The following is an 18,814-nucleotide window of genomic DNA, read 5'->3' on the forward strand; positions in this document are numbered from 1 at the left end:
AAGCTAAGATAGCCAATATTGTTTGTAGTAACTTAGCCTCATTATGATGTCAAAACTTTTAACAGAATCACTTATAGACAATGTTTTATATGTGTGAGTAACTAGGCTGATGAACATGGCGAACCTTTTTTATACGGTACAATTTATGGGGGGGGGGGGGTTACAAGCTTAACTGTTTCCTATCTTCTGATAGGCTACATGTCACAATTGTGTCGGCTAAAAATGGTTGTAAGTTCCTGTTTGTCCTGTATGGCCTCGAAATTGTAATGGCCTATCTTTTTTTTTAAATTTTTTTTTAAATTAAATTATTTTATTTATTCACGTGAGAAAAAAAAAAAAAATCCAAGCTCCAACATTATATCCATGAATGCCTTTACCCTTGAATTTAAACTGGTGTGACCACGCGCAAATGTTGGGTAGTCGGGTTGCTTCGACGAGCCGCCGAGAGGTCCATAATATACCGAGTTCATGCCTGTACAAGAGAATCCGGGATCAGATTGCACTTTACTTACTGTCTTGGTATCGGCTACATACTGAAGGACGCTGCCAACAGTCTGGGACTGCCAAGAGAGTCAGTGAATCCGGGACGATATCTTATCCTTTCCTGTATCATTCAGAAATGGGGGATGCGATGCTGCATGTCGCTAACCTGAGCACAATGTTGTCGTGCATGGTGCTCAAACTTCCTCAAATATTTCTGCTTACGAAGCTTAAATCCACCAAAGGCGTCAGTCTGAGAGCCTTGCTTTTGGAGCTTACTGGGTAAGATATGTATGCAGTGTCCCTGCTCCGCCTACACACAATGACATCTAGTGCGTGATTTATCCTGATTTATAAAACTGAAACTCTATATTGCTGAGCTAATAACTGAAGCTGTAATCCATATTAAAACGAGATACGATTGTATTATACATTTTATAAATGGAATATTTTTTGATGCAGAGACAAATGTTTTACAGAACTTTTTTTATTTATGGTGACTTCATCTCTTTCTTCAGGGTTCGGTATCTAAATGTAAAAAAAAATAAAATAAATGTAGGTCATCTCATGCAAAAAAGCTGGAAAAATAGAGTAAACATGGATCCATTCACAGCTAATTTAACACATTATTATTATTATTATTATTAGTATTATTATTATTATTATTATTATTCGTAGTAGCCTACTGCAAGAACAATTATGCCAGGCTACTGGAACTTGGGAGCTTGATGTCTATATATTGAATATGCATATATCAGTAGGATGACAGTAGGATCTCTTGTACTTTCAGACAGAGCAAGGATGGCTTATTCAATCAATCATATTTCAAAGGTAGTGCATGATGTACTGCATAATTGTGCGGTATCCCCCCTGGTGGCCTGGACAAAATAAACGTGCCATCTTCAAACTGAATACGAGTCATGCCAGATCATATTTTTTAAAAATAAATATTTACTTCATCACACATAATGCCATCATTTAATTTTTTACATAAATAAATAAGTATTTCCTCTTTCGCAGTTTTACTTCTGCACATTCATTTCAAGAAAGTACTTTGCTTTTTGATTCTAGTTATCCTGTTGCAAGAGTACAATATGTACAGTGTGCACTTACTGATTCTATCAAAGACTTTTACAAAGACTTTTACATTAAAGGTAATACCAGTGTCAGCTATGCAGAAACACGAAGGAGGATGAAGTAGGAACAAGTTCAGTGACAGCCACTTTCAGCTTTTCAATGCGATTGGCACGGCAGGCATATCGGACTTGAATGCCTTGTCCTGATGTTTCTGTACTGTTACCAATATACCACATGGGTTTCTTATGATACTCATGTGGAATATCTTGTTGCATCTTTGATCTGCAAAAAGTTTTTTGTTTATTTTTTTAAATCCAAACTGGAGTCAGTTTAACAATCTGAAGTGGTTCTCTGTACTGTTCCACTTCCAAGTGAATTTAGTTTTTCCAAAAATGTGATGTGGCATTTCTGTCAAAATTGTGATTTTGTAAATAGAAATGTAATGGTTTTAGTACATTTTGGTTCTTGCAATGTCACATGCTACAGTGTTACCACAGTTACCAAAAAATACTGGCTAAATACTAAAAGGAAAACCATGGAAGCTTAATGGACCCACATAGTGTTATATTATCTGTATCAATTTGTGACCGAATTCTCTGTTTACATGTTTGCAAGGGCTGAGAGTCACTGTGATTTTATATTTTGAAAATTCCAAGGATCCACACTTAATGTGCTGTATAGGAATGCTTGGTAGATGGCATACTTGTCATTCCAGTATGATTTGTATCCCATACAATGCACAGACACAGATTAAACATTTCTTTTGAAGTTCTACTAAAGTAATTTGCTCTTTGATTCTGCCATCACTGATACAATATTCATGTCATAATTTTTAAAATTTATTTTAACCACAATGTGTTTGTTTTGTACTTCAGTATTCTACTTTTTTTTCTTCTTTCCTTATTGCGAAACACTGACCCTTGGGAGTCGGTGGTGGTTTGCATTGCTGTAGCTGCCTATTTTATGCTCAGTATAGCTCTGCAGCTGTGGCTGCCGTAGCAACTGTCATTCAAAACTGCAGTAGCATTCTGAGGGACCTCACATGGGCAATGGTTGGGGGAAGGGGCTGAAGGTTTGGTGTGATTGTGAAGGTCATTCTGAGGAGAAAGGCAGAGAGAGAGAGAGAGAGAGAGAGAGCAGCAGTGTTGCACAAAATGTAAAAATAAAAAAAACAATTAACCAATTTCCACACACAGCATCAGGTTGACTGACTCTAATGTAGTAAAGTACGGATTAATTAAATCCAAAAGATTATTTTGCATATAGAAATTGGATATAATCTGCTGTTCACTCGGAACAGTTTGTTCTGCTGGTTTATTAGAATGTAGGTAACCATTGAAAACTCGTGAAAATATGTCAGGATTCTTTCATTGTAATTAATGAAATACTCTTAATGTGTATATACTCTTAATTGTATAATTACTTAATGTGACTTAAAAAACATGTATGATCAAATTGTCAAAGACTCCAATTGAACACACAACCAGTCGTCAGGTTTTAGAGGGCCATGCAAGATGGAATCCAATGAGACAGACTTGCCAAAACTGAACAAACTCCCCATTTTGTGCATTCATATCACAAACACAGCTTTAATAAAGGAATCTCACTGGAAAATGTGAGCTATTGCTCCAGGCATTTGGGATGTCCAGAGCTAGTGGTTGTTCGTCTGTCTGTTTCAGGTACATTGTGTTTGTCACTTATCAGATGTCCTATGAATACCCGTTGCCCACCTACATGGAATACCCTGTTCTGATCTCCCAAGGTATGCCTCTGTTGAGTCAGGCATCGTATCAGTTATCCAGGAGTGTAGAGGAATGTGGAAGCAGGGTGGCAGTAGCCTACAGTGTCATACTGTACAAAACCACAGCTTTGTCCAAAATAATTCAATATGTTGCACTATAATTTTGCTCAGTACAATATTGAATTATTTTGGACAAAGCTGTGGTTTATAAATACAGCTTGTTATGAAAGTCAAGTACTTACTTTCTCTAAGCCCATTTTGAAACTAGCACTCTTTCCCGGGACCCTGATGTCCTTCCTACTTCTGCCCTTCCTCTTCTCTTGGCGATAACGTCAGCCGATCAGTGGGCATGTGCAACTTGCCTGGATATAGCCTGTTACAGTATAGAACTAACAAAATAAATTTTCTTGAATACTTCATGGTTCAGCTATGATGTTGGTGTTTATCCATAGGTTCAATTTAGAGATTTTTAAAAGCTGGGCATGCTGTGTGCCAGGTTTCTTGCATGTTGTTCAAACTGTTTTGGAAGGGATTTTTTTTTACTTTTTTTTTAAAATCCAGTAATCAGATACTTTCACTAAGCATTTAATAGACATAAATTATATGTATGGAAGGGTTTAGATATATAGATGAGGGACAAATTAAAGGAAAAACCTGAATAAATGAATGGAGAAGCATAACGAATGCAGATGTTTCCATACAGGTGTACTGCACGACACAATTAAGCAATTAACATTCTCATGCTCTGTGGCATGTATACAAATGTTGAGCGGGCCCAGTTGGCCTCGATTTTGGATCAAGATGGCAAGAGGAAAATATCTAAGTGACTTTGAAAGACGGTTTATTATTGGGACACAGATTGCAGGAGCTTCAGTCATGAAGACTGCTGAACTGGCAGGAATTTCAATACTAACAGTGATTAAAGTGACATCTGCATTTAGATTGAAGGCAAAGACATCAGTAAATAGGGTCAGAAATTGTGATCAAAAGCATGCATTCAATGACCATGATGCTCATGAATTAGTGCGATATGTAAAGAAAAACAAGAGAAACTCTTCCTCAGGTGAATGAAAATGTCAATGCAGGACGTGATCTGACTGTGTCAGCAAGAACAGTCCGTCGACAACTACATAGAGAGGGTTATTATAGCAGGGTTGCCATGCATAAACCCCTCATTACAAAGACAAAGTTGAGAGTTCAGTGGTGCAAAAATCATAGGAACTGGCCTACAGAGATGTGGAAAAAAAGTGATATGGTCAGATGAGTCATCCTTCATCATAATCTCAACAAATACATGTGTGGTGTACATCAAGAGAACAGTACATACCTGAATGGTTGACACCTACAGTGAGGGGGTCCGATGGCTCTGTCATGCTGTGGGGAGCATTTTCCTAGCATGGTTTGGGTCCACTTGTCTCCTTAGAGGGAAGGATCCCTGCAAATCAATACAAAGTTATTCTGAGTGATCACCTTTATCTTATGGTGAAACTTTTCTATCCTGATGAGAGTGGTTTTTTCCAGGGTAACAATGCCCCCTTCTACAGGTCACGAGGGGTCACTCAATGGCTTGATGAGTTTGAAAATGATGTTAATTATATGCTATAGCCTTCGCAGTTACCAGATCTCAACCCAATTGAACACTTATGGGAGATTTTGGACCGACGTGTTAGACAGCGCTCTCCTCCACCATCATTGAAATGCCAAATGAGGGAATATCTTTTGGAAGAAGGCTGTTCCATCCCTCCAGTATAGTTCCAGAGACATGTAGAATCTTTTCCATGGTGCATTTAAGCTGTTCTGCCAGCTTGTGGTGGTGCAACACCTTACTGAGACACTTTATGTTGGTTTTTCCTTTAATTTGTCTCCTGTCTGTCAATCAGACTCTTCAACAAAACTGGTTTCCTGCACCATTTTCCTTTATTTATTATCTCTGTGTGAAAGTTTCATGGTTATACATAATTATAGAGTAGACCAGGACTAGGAGACAGATAACTAAATAATTTGCATATTAATAAAAACTGTGGATGTGTACAATGACGTGGCTGTTTAACAACTGGCTAGAAATGAGACTGTAGCAATCCAGTAGTGCTGGGAGGAGGGAATTACTGGCTTAAAATGAAATCAAGATTCTGTAGTTTTGTAAGTTTTAATAGTGTGGGCTGTTATGTGCCATGTTTGTGACAGTGCGTCCTTAATTGGGACATGCTTGTGACAGTGTATGTAAAAATAATAATAATTTTATGACAGTGAGTTTTATTCTTTGTGTGCTGGTTTGTTTCAGACACCATACTTCTGTTTCTGATCCTGCACTACAACGGGAACCTGAGGCAGAGTGTGATCTACAGTACAATGTATCCTCTGAGAACAATGCTTCTGCAGCTACCACTCCAATCATTCGCACCTGCAGGCACTGCTCTGCCCAGTTAAAGCAGCACCACTGTAGGCACCACTTTAGCTTGGACCATATTTACACTATTTTTTAAATTTGTTTTTGGATCAGCCTTTGTAGCATGAAGATACGGGAACAACATGTGTCATGTTCTTTGGCTATGCATACAATTGCACAGTGGGTATGGGGGTATGATGTATGAGGACATTTAACATTGCTTTATTAAAATGTCATTTATCTTGTTTGGTAAGATTGTCAGTCGTATTGAATAATCCATTGCCAGGTAAGCTATTTTTTTTTTTTTTTTTAATCTTCATTGTCTCATGGTGTTTTTTCTGCTTTTCAGTTTTTCCAAATTTTGTTTTCTCAATCTTTTCAATGAGGTAAGATAGCTAAAACACAAAATAAATGCAAATTCAGTAAACCAATTCAATCATTTCAAAAGTAATGGTTACAGTTAAGAGGTATAATCCTCAATTGTCTGTATGTCATGATGCTCTCAAAGCTAGCTAACAAATATTGATACTTTATGATGCCAGAACAGATTAATGGATCTTTACATCATCAGTATACTTAGAATTTTGGCAAAGACAATCAAGACTAGCCTACTTTTATCCACAATTCTAATATTTTTTTAAAGAAAATTCTGCACAATTTTATGATGCAGAGAAAAATCACATCACTTGGATCACCCATCCGGACTGATCACATCTGCATCTCCCAATCTCAGACATGTTCCAGTGGTATGTGATGCTTGGTTACATTAAGTATGTGTGTACTGGTAACCATTTTAATAACAGAAAATGTTAGTTAAAAAAAGTTATTTAATGAATTAAAATATGCGTAACTCTTTTTAATAACAAAAAACGTTATTAAAAAAGTTATTTAAAAAATGAAAATATGCTAGGAAATAATGAAACTGTTGAGGCCTTTGACGCATATGCCCAGGTTTGTAGGGGGATGGCAGCTACTCACACGTCAGAAGTGGATCCTTGATTTGGCAATGGTAAGTCTGCACATAGCCTTTGTCTTCATCCTACACTGTTTCACACAGTTTCTGTAAATCTCTGTAAACCTAGCCTGCCCATGCAGGCCTCTCACGCTTTGATGTCAGCCTATTAGAGAAGTATATCCCCATATTTTGGGAGGTCTACGGAAATATCTGACTCTTGGATTAATGAATCACTGGAGAGTAGATAGTAAGTAGTAGTAATATCACTGACTGTACCATCTGAGGATCCTGTTTACTTTGGCAATGAGCATGGAGGTTAAATCCAGTGAACCGAAGCCTCGAGGCCCCATGTCCAAGTCAGGGATCTGCCAGCCACCTATCTGGGCCTTCATGGACAACCTGATAGTTACCTTGAGGTTGGTACCCAAAGGTAGATGGTTCCTGCAGGGGCTTGAGAGACTGATAGGGTGGGCTGTCTGCAACAACACGGAGGCTGCTGAGAAGGCCTCCAGATGGTTATGGTATCAGAAGATCAGATCCGTGCGAGGCTGCTACTAGGGTACAAGTCTAATCAACCTCGGCTGGGTCATTGGGTCATGGATGTCTGATGTTGAAAGACAAAGAACACTGAGTTTCCTCTGGTTACATCATAGGTTCCCCACCTCTAGGGCTACTGTTGCTCTTAACTCTGCGCTTGTCTTCTCATTGTAAGTCACGCTGGATAAGGGTGGCTGCTACATTGTTAGTCCCCACTTACATTGGACGTACTGGACACGGGGTAAACCTGGTGGTGATTGCACGACCTAGATGTTGGCAGGTACTCATTATTTTTACAGTACATGCAAAATAGGTTGTATAAAAGTGTGAACTCCTAATTTACATGCTGTGGAACTAGGTCTTTTATAAAATAACTAAGGCAAAGCCAAGAAGAAAACTGTCTTTCAGACAAATACATTTATTCTCTTAATAATTTATTTGCTCAAAATAAAGATATATGATTGTCCAAATGCAATAATTCAAACAAAAAGAAAAAGGAAGCCTGGATTGTAATTACTATGGTTGCCACCTGTTCCTTATAATATGGAATCACCTGTATTAAAGAATAAAATGTTATGCTATTTATTAAATCCAGAGGTGGAAAGTCCAGGGGTCAGAAAGTAAAAGTCCTGCCATTTATTTCTTCCACCCATTAACTCAGCCAGCTGATTCTACTAACTAGTTCTACCTCTTGGCTGAAGAATTGTGCTAATTAGCGAATCCAGATGGTTGGAGCAAAATACTGGGGAGGACGTTTACTTTCTGAACCTGGATTTTCCACCTCTGACTAAATCAAAAAGGGCTTTCTATTCGTAATTTTTCAACTCAACTCAAAAACACAGAGTTTGTAACAATAGTGAGAATAACATAATCATTAATAAATTCAAGCCAGTTTCAAGCTGCAAGCACTGCTCCACTGTGTGTGTTCGTCAGAAGCATGGATGTTGTCATTTTTTTTCTATCCTTAGACAGCAACCTTTCAAACATGTTTGTCCAAATTGCGTGGCTGCTTCCTTATTTTTCTGCATTGAAGTTGACAACCCTAACTGGCCCCTGAAGATGTATCTTTCCATCTTCCACAGATTTTCCAATTTATCAGATAATGTTAGTCCTTGCAAAGTAGAGTCTTTATCCTGGATCCCTTCTTCTTCAGAGTCTGTGCACCTTTATCAGTGCCGGCAGCAAGTTTTTGCAGCTGCAGTGTCTGTGGGAGTCCAAGGACTCTTCGCGCATCAGCGCTCTGTCCTGGACCATGTCAACCTACACCTGCATGGGTGAGTCTGGCGCCATCACACCTGCATTTCCAGCAACATGTCCCAGTAAAACTACACCAGTCCCAGCAGGTCTGTACACCAGGACTAGCATACACGGGTCCTCCTACACACAAACACACATGTACACCTTCTGCATGTTAATACATTTCCATTGCCCAGTATGCTTTCACCTGTCCCACCACACCTGTACACCTGCCCTAGCACACCTGAATCTCCCAGGACTCCAATATAGTTGTTTCAGCTCTGAGAGACCTGCACAGTCAGATGAAGTTGACCATATTTCTGTGTAGAGCACTCGTAATTGTACCAAGCTAGCCACACAACTGCCCTGAATTGGGCCTGACCTGTAATTTATTTTGCTTGTTTCAGCAAGGATTTTCACCACAGTTATGACAACAGGGGACCTGCAGGGTGAGTGCTGTAGTTGTGTGAGAATAAATTGATGTGATAGACTTACAGAGACCTGACAATGAAATATAATGACAAAGAGGCTCAGATGACTGACAACTAAATATTCTGGCTCTTAAAAGATAATAATGAGTGTATGTATATTGAATAGTAATTGATTTGTACTTTGTAAGCTATGGGCCAGGGCTACTGTCGGACGGGGGGGCGGGCGGGGTACCAGGGACCAGGTACACTGTCCCAAGCTAATATACCGTCGAATTTAACCAGGCATCGTAAAGACAGATTTACCTCTGACGAAAAAGACCTGCTGGAAATTCACCATTAAAATTCTGAATTAATTGTGTCATGTGGTGCACATTTATTTTCGTTTCTGTTTTTTAAAAGGTTTATTTTATTATATTTTTCACAATTAAATTTTTCTTAATTAGCCTTATAGTTTTCTAAATTACTTTGTTCAGTTGAGGTGAAATCAGCTGGGTTTCAATTGCTGAAAGTATGGAAACTTGACCACTGTAACTTATAAAAATTTTGTTAAAACATATTTGAATTAATCTTTATTGTTGGAATTGTATGGAGATGTAAAAATACACAGTGAATCCTGTAGCCATATTTGAAAAGCACTGCAATGCATTAGGATTATTTAAAATGTCCAGATAAATGCAGTATTCTCTGGACAAAGTGTTGGACTTCAATCAAACCATTCTGTCAGCTGTAACTAGAAGCAGGAGTGCTTATTCAAAATTGGGGTGTAAACCTAGACAGATAAAATGTTCTGTTAGCACTGAAACTGTAGTGTTTCAGTGTTTAACCATACTGCAACAGGCACTACTTTATCTGATTAGCTGTGTGTGCGTGTGTGTGTCTGGCTGCATTTTCTCTTGAACTTTGCGCATGCATGTGTGTTTGTTCAGGATCTTTGTGCGTGTGGGTCGGGGGGTGGGTGGTGGGGGCGTCGGGGTGGGGAATTCAGGACCTGTATGCAGGCCTACCGTCGCATGACTTGTTTATAGCCTTCCCAAGCATGTGCACTTCACACCCCTCCTCATGTCACTTCATTGGCTGCCTGTTACTGCTTGCGTCAAGTTTAAAGCCCCAACCAGATCTCTCAGCTCTGCAAATTTAGGACGACTGGCTGTCCCCTCCCTCCGTAGTCACCCCTCCCAGTCATGGTGCGTCTATCTGTCTGTACTGGCCCCTCAGTGGTGGAACAAATTACCCTGTGGTCAGGACAGCAAAATTGTTGTCTACCTTCAGATGCAGAATGAACACCCACCTGTTCAGACTGCATCGTGGTTCCACTCCCATTCCTAGCCCCTCACATTCCTAGCTTTTGTATTAGAAAAGGTTGCAGCATTTTTTTTTTTTTACGGTTTTAGGTATTTTTTCTTAGGCCTTGTTTGGAAATATTGTCTATGAAATCAGCAATTATATTTAGTTTCTTGCTTTTTATAACCTATGTGCATTAGCTTTTTAGTGTTACTGCATATATATTTGTTGTTAGCCAGGTCTGGCACTATTATATAAATCAAGTGAATTCTCTTCTATTCTTTCTCCTACATTGTAAGTCGCCCCGTATAAGAGCATCTGCTAAATGAAAGGAAATGTACGTCTGTGTGGATTCAGGGTCTATGTGTGTGTCTGTGTAGACACTGTGTTTCAGGATCTCTCTGTATGCGTGCAGCATGTATTAAAACTGTGTTCTGGCTCCTCACAGTTATGGCCCGGTTCATCGTCATGACAGCACTGAATGTGTGGGTGACCGCAACGGTGCTGTACTACAAGCAGGGCGGCAAGAAGCTGGACTAAGTCTCAAACTCCTTTCTACACTAAATCTTATACCCTTAAACCTTTTACATTGAGCCATAAAATCTTGGACTTTGTACTCTGAATGTCATACCTTAAACCAGGGCTATTCAACTGCAATAGCAAATGGGCCAAATAGGAAAATCACTGGGGGTTTGTGGGCATAATACTTTGTCAATTAAGGAAGAAAACGAGCCATGATTTGACTTGTAGTGCCTCTTCACGTTGTATTCTTTCATCACTGCAATGCATTCGTTGCACAATAAACACACTGGTTTATTACTCGTGGCGGCTGGAAAAGTAAATAAATACTTGTCAGTCCATTCGCTCTGGAATTAGCGATTTTCACAATCAACTTTACGTCTCTTTGACTTTGAGAAAGACATTTTGAAGCTTGTTGTTAGCTTAGCTAACGTGAGTTTCTCCGTGGCCCGCCAGCCCAGAATGCAACGTGATGCTTGACTGAGCAAATGCAGAGCAGGTGTAATCCTGTTGCAGCCAATCACAGCACATAGGTGCTTTAAAAAGACATAAGCAATACCATATTGGTTCAGATCATACAGTCTATGGTTCAGATGTCTCAAAGTAGCTCAGAGATATGTACCTTAGTTTTATTTATCATATCACACACATGCCAGCTTGATTTGCAGGCAGCCTCTTGCGGGCCATAGAAAAATTCAAAATGGCCGTATCCGGCCCGCGGGCCGCTAGTTGAATAGGCCTGCCTTTAACCTTCTACACTGAGTAATTAAAACTTGGACTTACTACTCTGAATGTCATACCTTAAACCTTCCACATTGAGTCATAAAACCTTGGACCTTCTACTCTGAATGTCATACCCTTAAACCTTCTACGCTGAGTCTCATAGCCCCCACCTTTCAACAGACTCACTTAATTCAGCAGGGTCTCACGGCAAAGCTAGTCACTGACCATAATATGCCTGCCATGCACTGCTCCTTGAAAATACCCAAAATGTCCAGAGCATTTCTTGAAGTGACCTTTGTTCATGTGTGTTTGTGAAACAAGATGGACTGAAATGGGTCTATAAGTGTCCTATATTGTAACAGCCTTGTTCCAGAGATGTTTTACAGGCTGGTAGGCATTTTGGTGTAGATTAATATTTCTTAGTGAAACATTTTATCTGAAACTTAAGAATATGTTCATTTTATATCCTTGTTATCTGAACTCCCACATGCAGAAATACAGTGGCCTCCAAAATGATTGGCACAGCAGAGGATGTCAGACCATGGTCTGGTGGTCTGAGATACCAGGGTTGGAGGTTGGATGGGGGGTTGCATGGAGAGGGAGGGGTGCAGGTTTACCTCATTTGGATTTGATACAGCATATGACTGTTTTTGTACATATCCACATCAATAAAGATACACAGCCTTGGATGACTCCTGTTGTACAGTGCTTTTTCCTTCCAACCAAAACACTGGAAATACACTATTTAAATTCATACAGACTGAACTGCTCCTCATGAGCTCATCATAAAAAGGAGCATGAAAAATTAGTGAAGAGAATATTTTAATCAGCTGAAGAGGAAACAGCAATTTATTTAATTCCCCATGCCATGTGTGAATGAGTAGCTCTGCACTAAAAAAAAAAAATAGTCCTTGAATTTACAAGTAAATCAGATGGACACATATTAATTCTGAATGAGAAATTCATTTTATTTTACTTAAAATGCATATTATAAATATTTTGCTAAATACTCAATTGCATACCTCCAAATGGTAATATTTCTCTTCACATCATGAAACTTCCTTAACATGAGGTTTTTCTGGAACTTTATAAAAGACACAATAGAAAGTCTTTGAAACCTCTTGAAATAATTGATAGATTAAAATATTGAACATTTCAGAATGTCACTAATATGTATATAGCAAGTAATGTTTAATAATTTGTAACATAGCTATGACAACTTGACAAGTCAAAAGTAGGTTCCATATATTTTTCACATTTGAACTTCCCTTCTTTTTTTAAACAACCACTTTTCAGGAACAGTTATATGACATATTCTTCATCTCAATCTAAGGCATGTATTATATACACAACCACACAAACTATACAAAGAAAAGAAACACTCTCACAATTATCTCAGAGCCAGTGCTGGCCAGTCCAGCAATGTGGCATCCTGCTCATTAACACAAAATGCAAACTTGTCACATGCTGCTCTGTCTGTTTTCTGGGGCACATTGACAACAGGGCAGTGAATAAAATCAGTATTCTGCAGCAAAATTAAAGACTGAAGATGAGCTCAGTCAACATCAACTTTCACTAAATAAATATCAAAATGTTTTGTGGCCATTGGTTCCTTTATGCTAATATCAACTCATTATGATACTCTATTTATTGACTAACGGGATTTCTCTCACTTTGGTAAGCAAATTGTAGCGGTGGTGAGGGACGTATGTAGCTGTGGCTATTAGCACAATGCGAATAAGTGCAGAGTAGATAGGATACACTCTGTGTGCGGAATACTCACAAACTCCCTCAAAGTAGTGGCTTCTGTGAAGTGCAGGCCAGTCCCTCATAGTAGTGTTCGCGTTTTTAAAAGCAGACTTTGCACATGGGGACCAGGTTTATCTTACGGTTCAAGGTGCCTCAGTTATATAATTTGGTGATCACTGTGGTCCTGGATCAGTTGAGTTGAGTCCCCCATTGGCTGCAGTCACCATGTGAGGGTGTCACTTGAATATTTCAGGGATATGGGTTCATGCAGAGGCTCTGATCCAGCATGGGTTGAAAGAAAAAAATATATAATATTTGTATTCAAATGTCTTTAAATCTTTGTGTTGAGTACAGCCAAGGATTTTTTTCTTGTGTGACTGGAAGAAAATCCATCACGGTCCAGGAGTTCCATCATTCCCTCAAGGCAAAGGAGGTCAACTGGAGGGAGGAAGAAAGAGTTATCATTCATAAACCCTGGGCTCACATACACTTACACACACACAGACACACGCGCACACACATGCAGTGAGAACAGATCAGATAAGTGGCGAGACTGAAGTAGGTCTATGACAACCAGCTGGAAGTACTCTTCAGCAGCAACCCTGTGGGCCAGACCCCACATTATCACCTCAAAATCTCACATCTAAACAAATACCAAGGAACAGTATGAATCCAGGCCTGTGAAGAGGCACATTCACGGAGGCAGATGTCCTGTGTGTAGTGAGGGCCCTACGTACTGACTGCACCTTTTCTTTCTGGGACCTAAACTGAGAGAGGAGTCATGGGATAGGCATTCCAAACTGGGAAAATGGGGAATAAAATATTTTTCAAAAAAAATATGCAAACTCTTTACAGGAGAGGAGACTGTAAGGCAAATGACCTTATACCAACGATTCCTGGTGCTGCAAATTCTGGCTTGCAATAGCTTGATGAATCACTGTGCTGCCACTTGAAGCAGCCATGGCTCTTTCGATTGGCTGATAAATTAATCACCATCTTATTTAAATCAACTGAATTTTTGGTAACTTTTAATGGGTCCATCAGAGCTGTTCATTTTGCAGCACTAAATAGTCCGCAGAAGAAACCTCAGCATCGTACAGAATACCGATCGAACCTCATTATGTCCAGATGGAACCTCAGCAATGTATGAAAGGAATTGCTGCATTATGCAGAGCTAATCGCTGCACAGCACTAAATACAGATTCACTGTATGGAGGCAATCTCTCCACTGTACATAATACGGACGAAACCTTAGCACCGTAAAGAATACAGCTTCTAATCTGTAGTCATATATATGTACATACACAATACTTCGTAGACTAGAATTATCGAGACTAACATTCACCTGAATTTGTTTGACAGTTGGCTTATGGCACCCTGACTTAAACCCATAGTACTGTTCACAGTTTCAACCGCATTTCACCTCCGAAATATAGTACATATCTAGAGTGCAATGTCTGATAGTCACAAAACATAAAATAAGATAAATTGTCTCCATTAGAAGTCGCAATGATAAAAAAATCAACCAAGCATGCGGAGCACAACACATGCAAACAACCTCCCTCCCCCCCCGACCACTGCACTCATTCCCATTTCCAAATTACCCTCTCACTTCTTCAGAAATCAAACACATCATCATCATCATCATCATCCAATGACCAATTCCAGTCCTTCAGGCCAAAGTCTAGCAACCTGAAACAGAGGGTTTCCCTGGAGTTATCCTTACAAATAAACACTCGGCAGTACTGCCACAGTCCAGCAGGGGCAGCAGAGTTATGTGGTTGAGTCAATTTATTTACCCAAAGCAAACTTGAATATGTTTAGGAATATTTTCAGTTCATGGCAAGACATGGGTCATCATCAGTCTCGAGTAGATCTCATAACATTGTGATTAAACTTGGAGCTCTGAGGCCAGGGTCCACATTCACAACTCCGATACTCTTTCTAAATATGAGCCAGGATTCTAATGCCTCTTTGGGGGTGATGTATCACTTTCCCCCCCTCCCTTCTCCCCTCACCTGGCCTTGCTGGATTGGTCATAGCGGGCATGCCGCCTGGTGCGTGGGCTGAGCTGCGCTGTCATGGAGATGTGGGGAGAGGCACGGGGAGAGGCACGCGGAGAGGCACGCGGCGAGGCTCGGGGTGAAGCGCGAGGCGAAGAATGGGGCGAGGGGCCCGTAAGCTGCTGGCCAGCCAGGGGCTTCTTGGGAATCCTCTTGAGCAGCTGGCTGATCCACTTCTGCTGCTCTTCCTGAGACTCAGCCAAGAGCAGCAGGTCCTTGGCCAGGGACATGTCATAGTTCACTAAGGGGAGGAACATTATGTCATTATGCTGTATGTACCCAAACGTCACACATATATGCACACTGATCTCAGCAGAACAATATGAACTCTGCTCAACACACCAATTCCTGCAAGGACAGATGACCTCTTGCCCTGCATAGTTCAACAATCTGTCCTCAACAAACCAATCTCTTTGGGACATACTGACCCCTGCATGGTATGATGGGCACGTCCTTCTTGTCCAGGTGTTCCTTGTGGCACTTGGTGTGGCAGCGGCGGCACTCCAGAGCGGGTGGGGGCTTGAACATGTTCCAGAGGGGTTTGGGGCAGGCTTCACAGGTGGAAGGGAAGTGGTAGAGAGTTGGGATAAACTCGTGGCCCTTGTGACAGATGCAGTTGGACTTGTCTACCATGAGGAGTGGCCCCAGGATGGACTCGTGGTCCTTCCTGCTCTCTCCCTCATTGGCGTACAGGATCTGTGCAGCAGGGACAGTGAGGGTGGTTAGGAGCGGTGTGGGGCAGTGTGGAGTGAGGTGGGGCAATGTGGAGACAGGTGTGAGGCAGTGAAGAGTGGTGTGGGGCAGTGAAGATGGGTGTGAGTCAGTAGACACAGGTGCGGGGCAGTGTGGACAGGTGTGGGGCAGTGGCGTGGGGCAGTGAGGAGTGAGGTGGGGTAGTGTGGAGACAGGTGTGGGGCAGTAGAGATAGGTGTGGGGCAGTGGGGGGTGGTGTGAGACAGTGGAGACAGGTGAGGGGCAGTGGAGAGTGGTATGAGGCAGTGAATATGGGTGTGAGGCAGTGGACACAGGTGAGGGGCAGTGGAGACAGGTGTGGGGGAGTGGTGTGGGGCAGTGGAGACAGGTGAGGGGCAGTGGGGAGTGATGTGGGACAGTAAGGAGCAGTCTGAGATTATTTCAGCATGTGTGTGTACAGTAATCACAGGGTGGGGTTGGGCAGTCCTGAGAAAGGATGCTTAGTATCACCTGGAAGATCCGCGGGATCTCTTTGGCATCTGCACGGTACACATCTGTCTGGGTGACTGGCCGTACATGGAACAGTTTACTGCAGAGAAAGGAAAATAGCAAACGAATAAGAGAGGAGGAGGGAGGATGACAAAGGAATGGTAAAGGAGGAAATTTAGGACAGGAGGAGGAGCAGAGAGAGAGAAGGAAAGAGGGAAACGCAGGAAGGAGAAAGAGAGGCAGAGCACGGTAAAGAGGGCTTTACTCACCTAATATCCAGGACCATAGACGGGTTTGACAGCTCTTTGTCCTGTTCACTGTTGTAGAACAAAATCTTCCTGCTGCTCACCACCACATACTGCAGGAGACATGGGCACACACGGTCAGATAATAATCAGCAACCAACCACCCTCCAGGAGAGAGAATATGCACAGCCACACAAACCAGTACACATTACGAGTTAGAGAGACCACACACATCACTCACACAAACCACTACACACTGTAGGAGAGACTGAAGACACCATTAATCACACAAACCACTACACACTGTAGGAGAGACTGAAGACACCATTAATCACACAAACCACTACACACTGTAGGAGAGACTGAAGACACCATTAATCACACAAACCACTACACACTGTAGGAGAGACTGAAGACACCATTAATCCACAAACCACTATACACTGTAGGAGAGACTGAAGACACCATTAATCACACAAACCACTACACACTGTAGGAGAGACTGAAGACACCATTAATCACACAAACCACTACACACTGTAGGAGAGACTGAAGACACCATTAATCACACAAACCACTACACACTGTAGGAGAGACTGAAGACACCATTAATCACACAAACCACTATACACTGTAGGAGAGATTGAAGACACCATTAATCACACCAACCACTACACACTGTAGGAGAGAGTGAACACACCATCGCTCACACAGACCACTACACACTGTAGGAGAGAGTGAACACACCATCACTCACACTAACCACTATACACTGTAGGAGAGAGTGAACACACCATCACTTACACTAACCACTATACACTCCAGGAGAGAGAACACCATCATTCACACACACAAACCACTGCACACTGCATGAGAGAGAGAACACACTCACTCACTCACACAAACCACTACACAATGCAGAAGAGTGAGAACACCATCATTCACACACACAAACCCTACACACTGTAGGAGTGAGGACACGTCATCACTCACACCAACCACTACAAACAGCAGGAGAGAGAGAACATACACTTGCACAAACCAGTACACACAATGGAAGAAAGGCATAACGCTGAGACAGTGAGTACTGAGCACATTTTGTCATACATGAAAGTACCAGCACTGTTCTGAAAAGCCAGCACTATCATGACTAAGGTCAAGCAGAAGTGTGATGGTGTTCTTATTAGACTAAGAGTCTTAAGCAGTACTCTTTAAACAGTATTGGAATGGAGTGTGTAGAGTGAGGTGAAAGCAGGGCACTGTCATGCATATAAGGGAGTCTCAGAGGGGCTCTGCATACCTTCCTGTCCCAGCCGAATCTCTTGATGCTGTTCCTCGTCGCTGGGAGAGATAGCCAGCCTTCCAATCGGGTCTCTGTGGTACAAACAGGAAACACACGGAGCATCACTGAAGTGGCTCATACACAGTCATTACACAGACAGATCAATGGCACACAAACACACATGCTGAAACACACACATTCATGCATGCACACAAATGCATCAAACACACACTCAAATGGTTCCTTAAGTGGATAACTCAAACCCAAAAATGGACAATTTCAATAACCAACCTGCCTCCTAGGTGGAGCCAGTCACCAAACATGTCTCAAGCTCTTTTTGGAGCTGAAATGCTATACAAGAGCAACAGCATGCGACATGATCCCTCATTCACAATAAAAAAATGTTCAATTCAAAGCCTGCATTTGGGACAATGAGATGAGAACATTCTCTTATCTTCTGCATTAGTCCACTACAGCAGGGTACGGGAGAAAGGGAAGGTCTGTATTAGTGCACTACGTCGGGGTATGGGAGTGAGGAAGGTTCTGTATTAGTGCACTGTGATAGGGTATGGGAGAGACAAAGGGTCTGAATTAGTGCACTACAACAGGGCATAGGAGAGAGGGACGGTCTGTGTTAGTGCACGACAGGGTAAGGGAGAGAGGGAAGGTCCACACAGGTCACCTTCGTTCTCTGGTTCTGAGGGACTGTAAGCGAGTGCTGGAGGAGGCTGCTCTGGCTCAGAATCTTCCTCCTCGGAGTCAGAGTGAAAGAAACGGGGGGCACGAGTGCGGACGGACTGGGAGGAGCGCTGGTACGTAAATGACATGGACTTGGAGGACTGGGAGTGGGTGATGCGCACTAGCGTCGTTCAGCAGAGAAAGAAACACAGAGGAAGAATTGAGAGGAATAGGAAGGGAAGAGACAGC

At 41.6% G+C, this 18,814-nt stretch overlaps 2 protein-coding genes across 4 annotated transcripts in view; one reads left to right on the forward strand and one right to left on the reverse strand.

The window, feature by feature from the left end:
* Positions 1-255: 255 nt before the first annotated feature.
* On the forward strand, positions 256-11,523 carry LOC135256872 (solute carrier family 66 member 3-like). The gene is made up of 7 exons (XM_064339110.1): positions 256-762; positions 3,237-3,319; positions 5,580-5,649; positions 6,636-6,693; positions 8,330-8,450; positions 8,820-8,861; positions 10,573-11,523. The coding sequence occupies exons 1-7, from the start codon at positions 368-370 to the stop codon at positions 10,662-10,664; spliced, it is 861 nt and encodes a 286-aa protein (XP_064195180.1). The 5' UTR covers positions 256-367; the 3' UTR covers positions 10,665-11,523.
* A 786-nt stretch (positions 11,524-12,309) lies between these two features.
* Positions 12,310-18,814, reverse strand: part of LOC135256874 (rho-associated protein kinase 2-like) — a 34,390-nt gene continuing 27,885 nt past the window's right edge. Inside the window, exons 28-35 of one of the 3 annotated variants that reach the window (XM_064339111.1) lie at positions 18,570-18,746; positions 17,906-17,979; positions 16,630-16,718; positions 16,382-16,460; positions 15,607-15,874; positions 15,134-15,419; positions 14,720-14,807; positions 12,310-13,553 (exon numbers count right to left, since the gene is read on the reverse strand). In XM_064339111.1, the coding sequence (XP_064195181.1) occupies positions 14,732-14,807; positions 15,134-15,419; positions 15,607-15,874; positions 16,382-16,460; positions 16,630-16,718; positions 17,906-17,979; positions 18,570-18,746 (1,049 nt within the window). In that variant the 3' untranslated portion in view covers positions 12,310-13,553; positions 14,720-14,731. The remainder of the gene's footprint in view (positions 13,554-14,719; positions 14,808-15,133; positions 15,420-15,606; positions 15,875-16,381; positions 16,461-16,629; positions 16,719-17,905; positions 17,980-18,569; positions 18,747-18,814) is intronic. The other 2 variants (XM_064339112.1, XM_064339113.1) reach the window with 2 other exon arrangements.

This window comes from Anguilla rostrata, chromosome 6, assembly GCF_018555375.3.
Source record: "Anguilla rostrata isolate EN2019 chromosome 6, ASM1855537v3, whole genome shotgun sequence".
Lineage (NCBI taxonomy): Eukaryota > Metazoa > Chordata > Actinopteri > Anguilliformes > Anguillidae > Anguilla > Anguilla rostrata.

Bases quoted from the DNA above. Each gene is read 5' to 3' on its own strand.
- LOC135256872 (XM_064339110.1), top strand. From the start codon at position 368: ATGCCTTTACCCTTGAATTTAAACTGGTGTGACCACGCGCAAATGTTG. The intron at 8,451-8,819 runs GTGAGTCTGGCG...TGCTTGTTTCAG, and splicing joins GTCAACCTACACCTGCATGG to CAAGGATTTTCACCACAGTT. The intron at 8,862-10,572 runs GTGAGTGCTGTA...GGCTCCTCACAG, and splicing joins GACAACAGGGGACCTGCAGG to TTATGGCCCGGTTCATCGTC.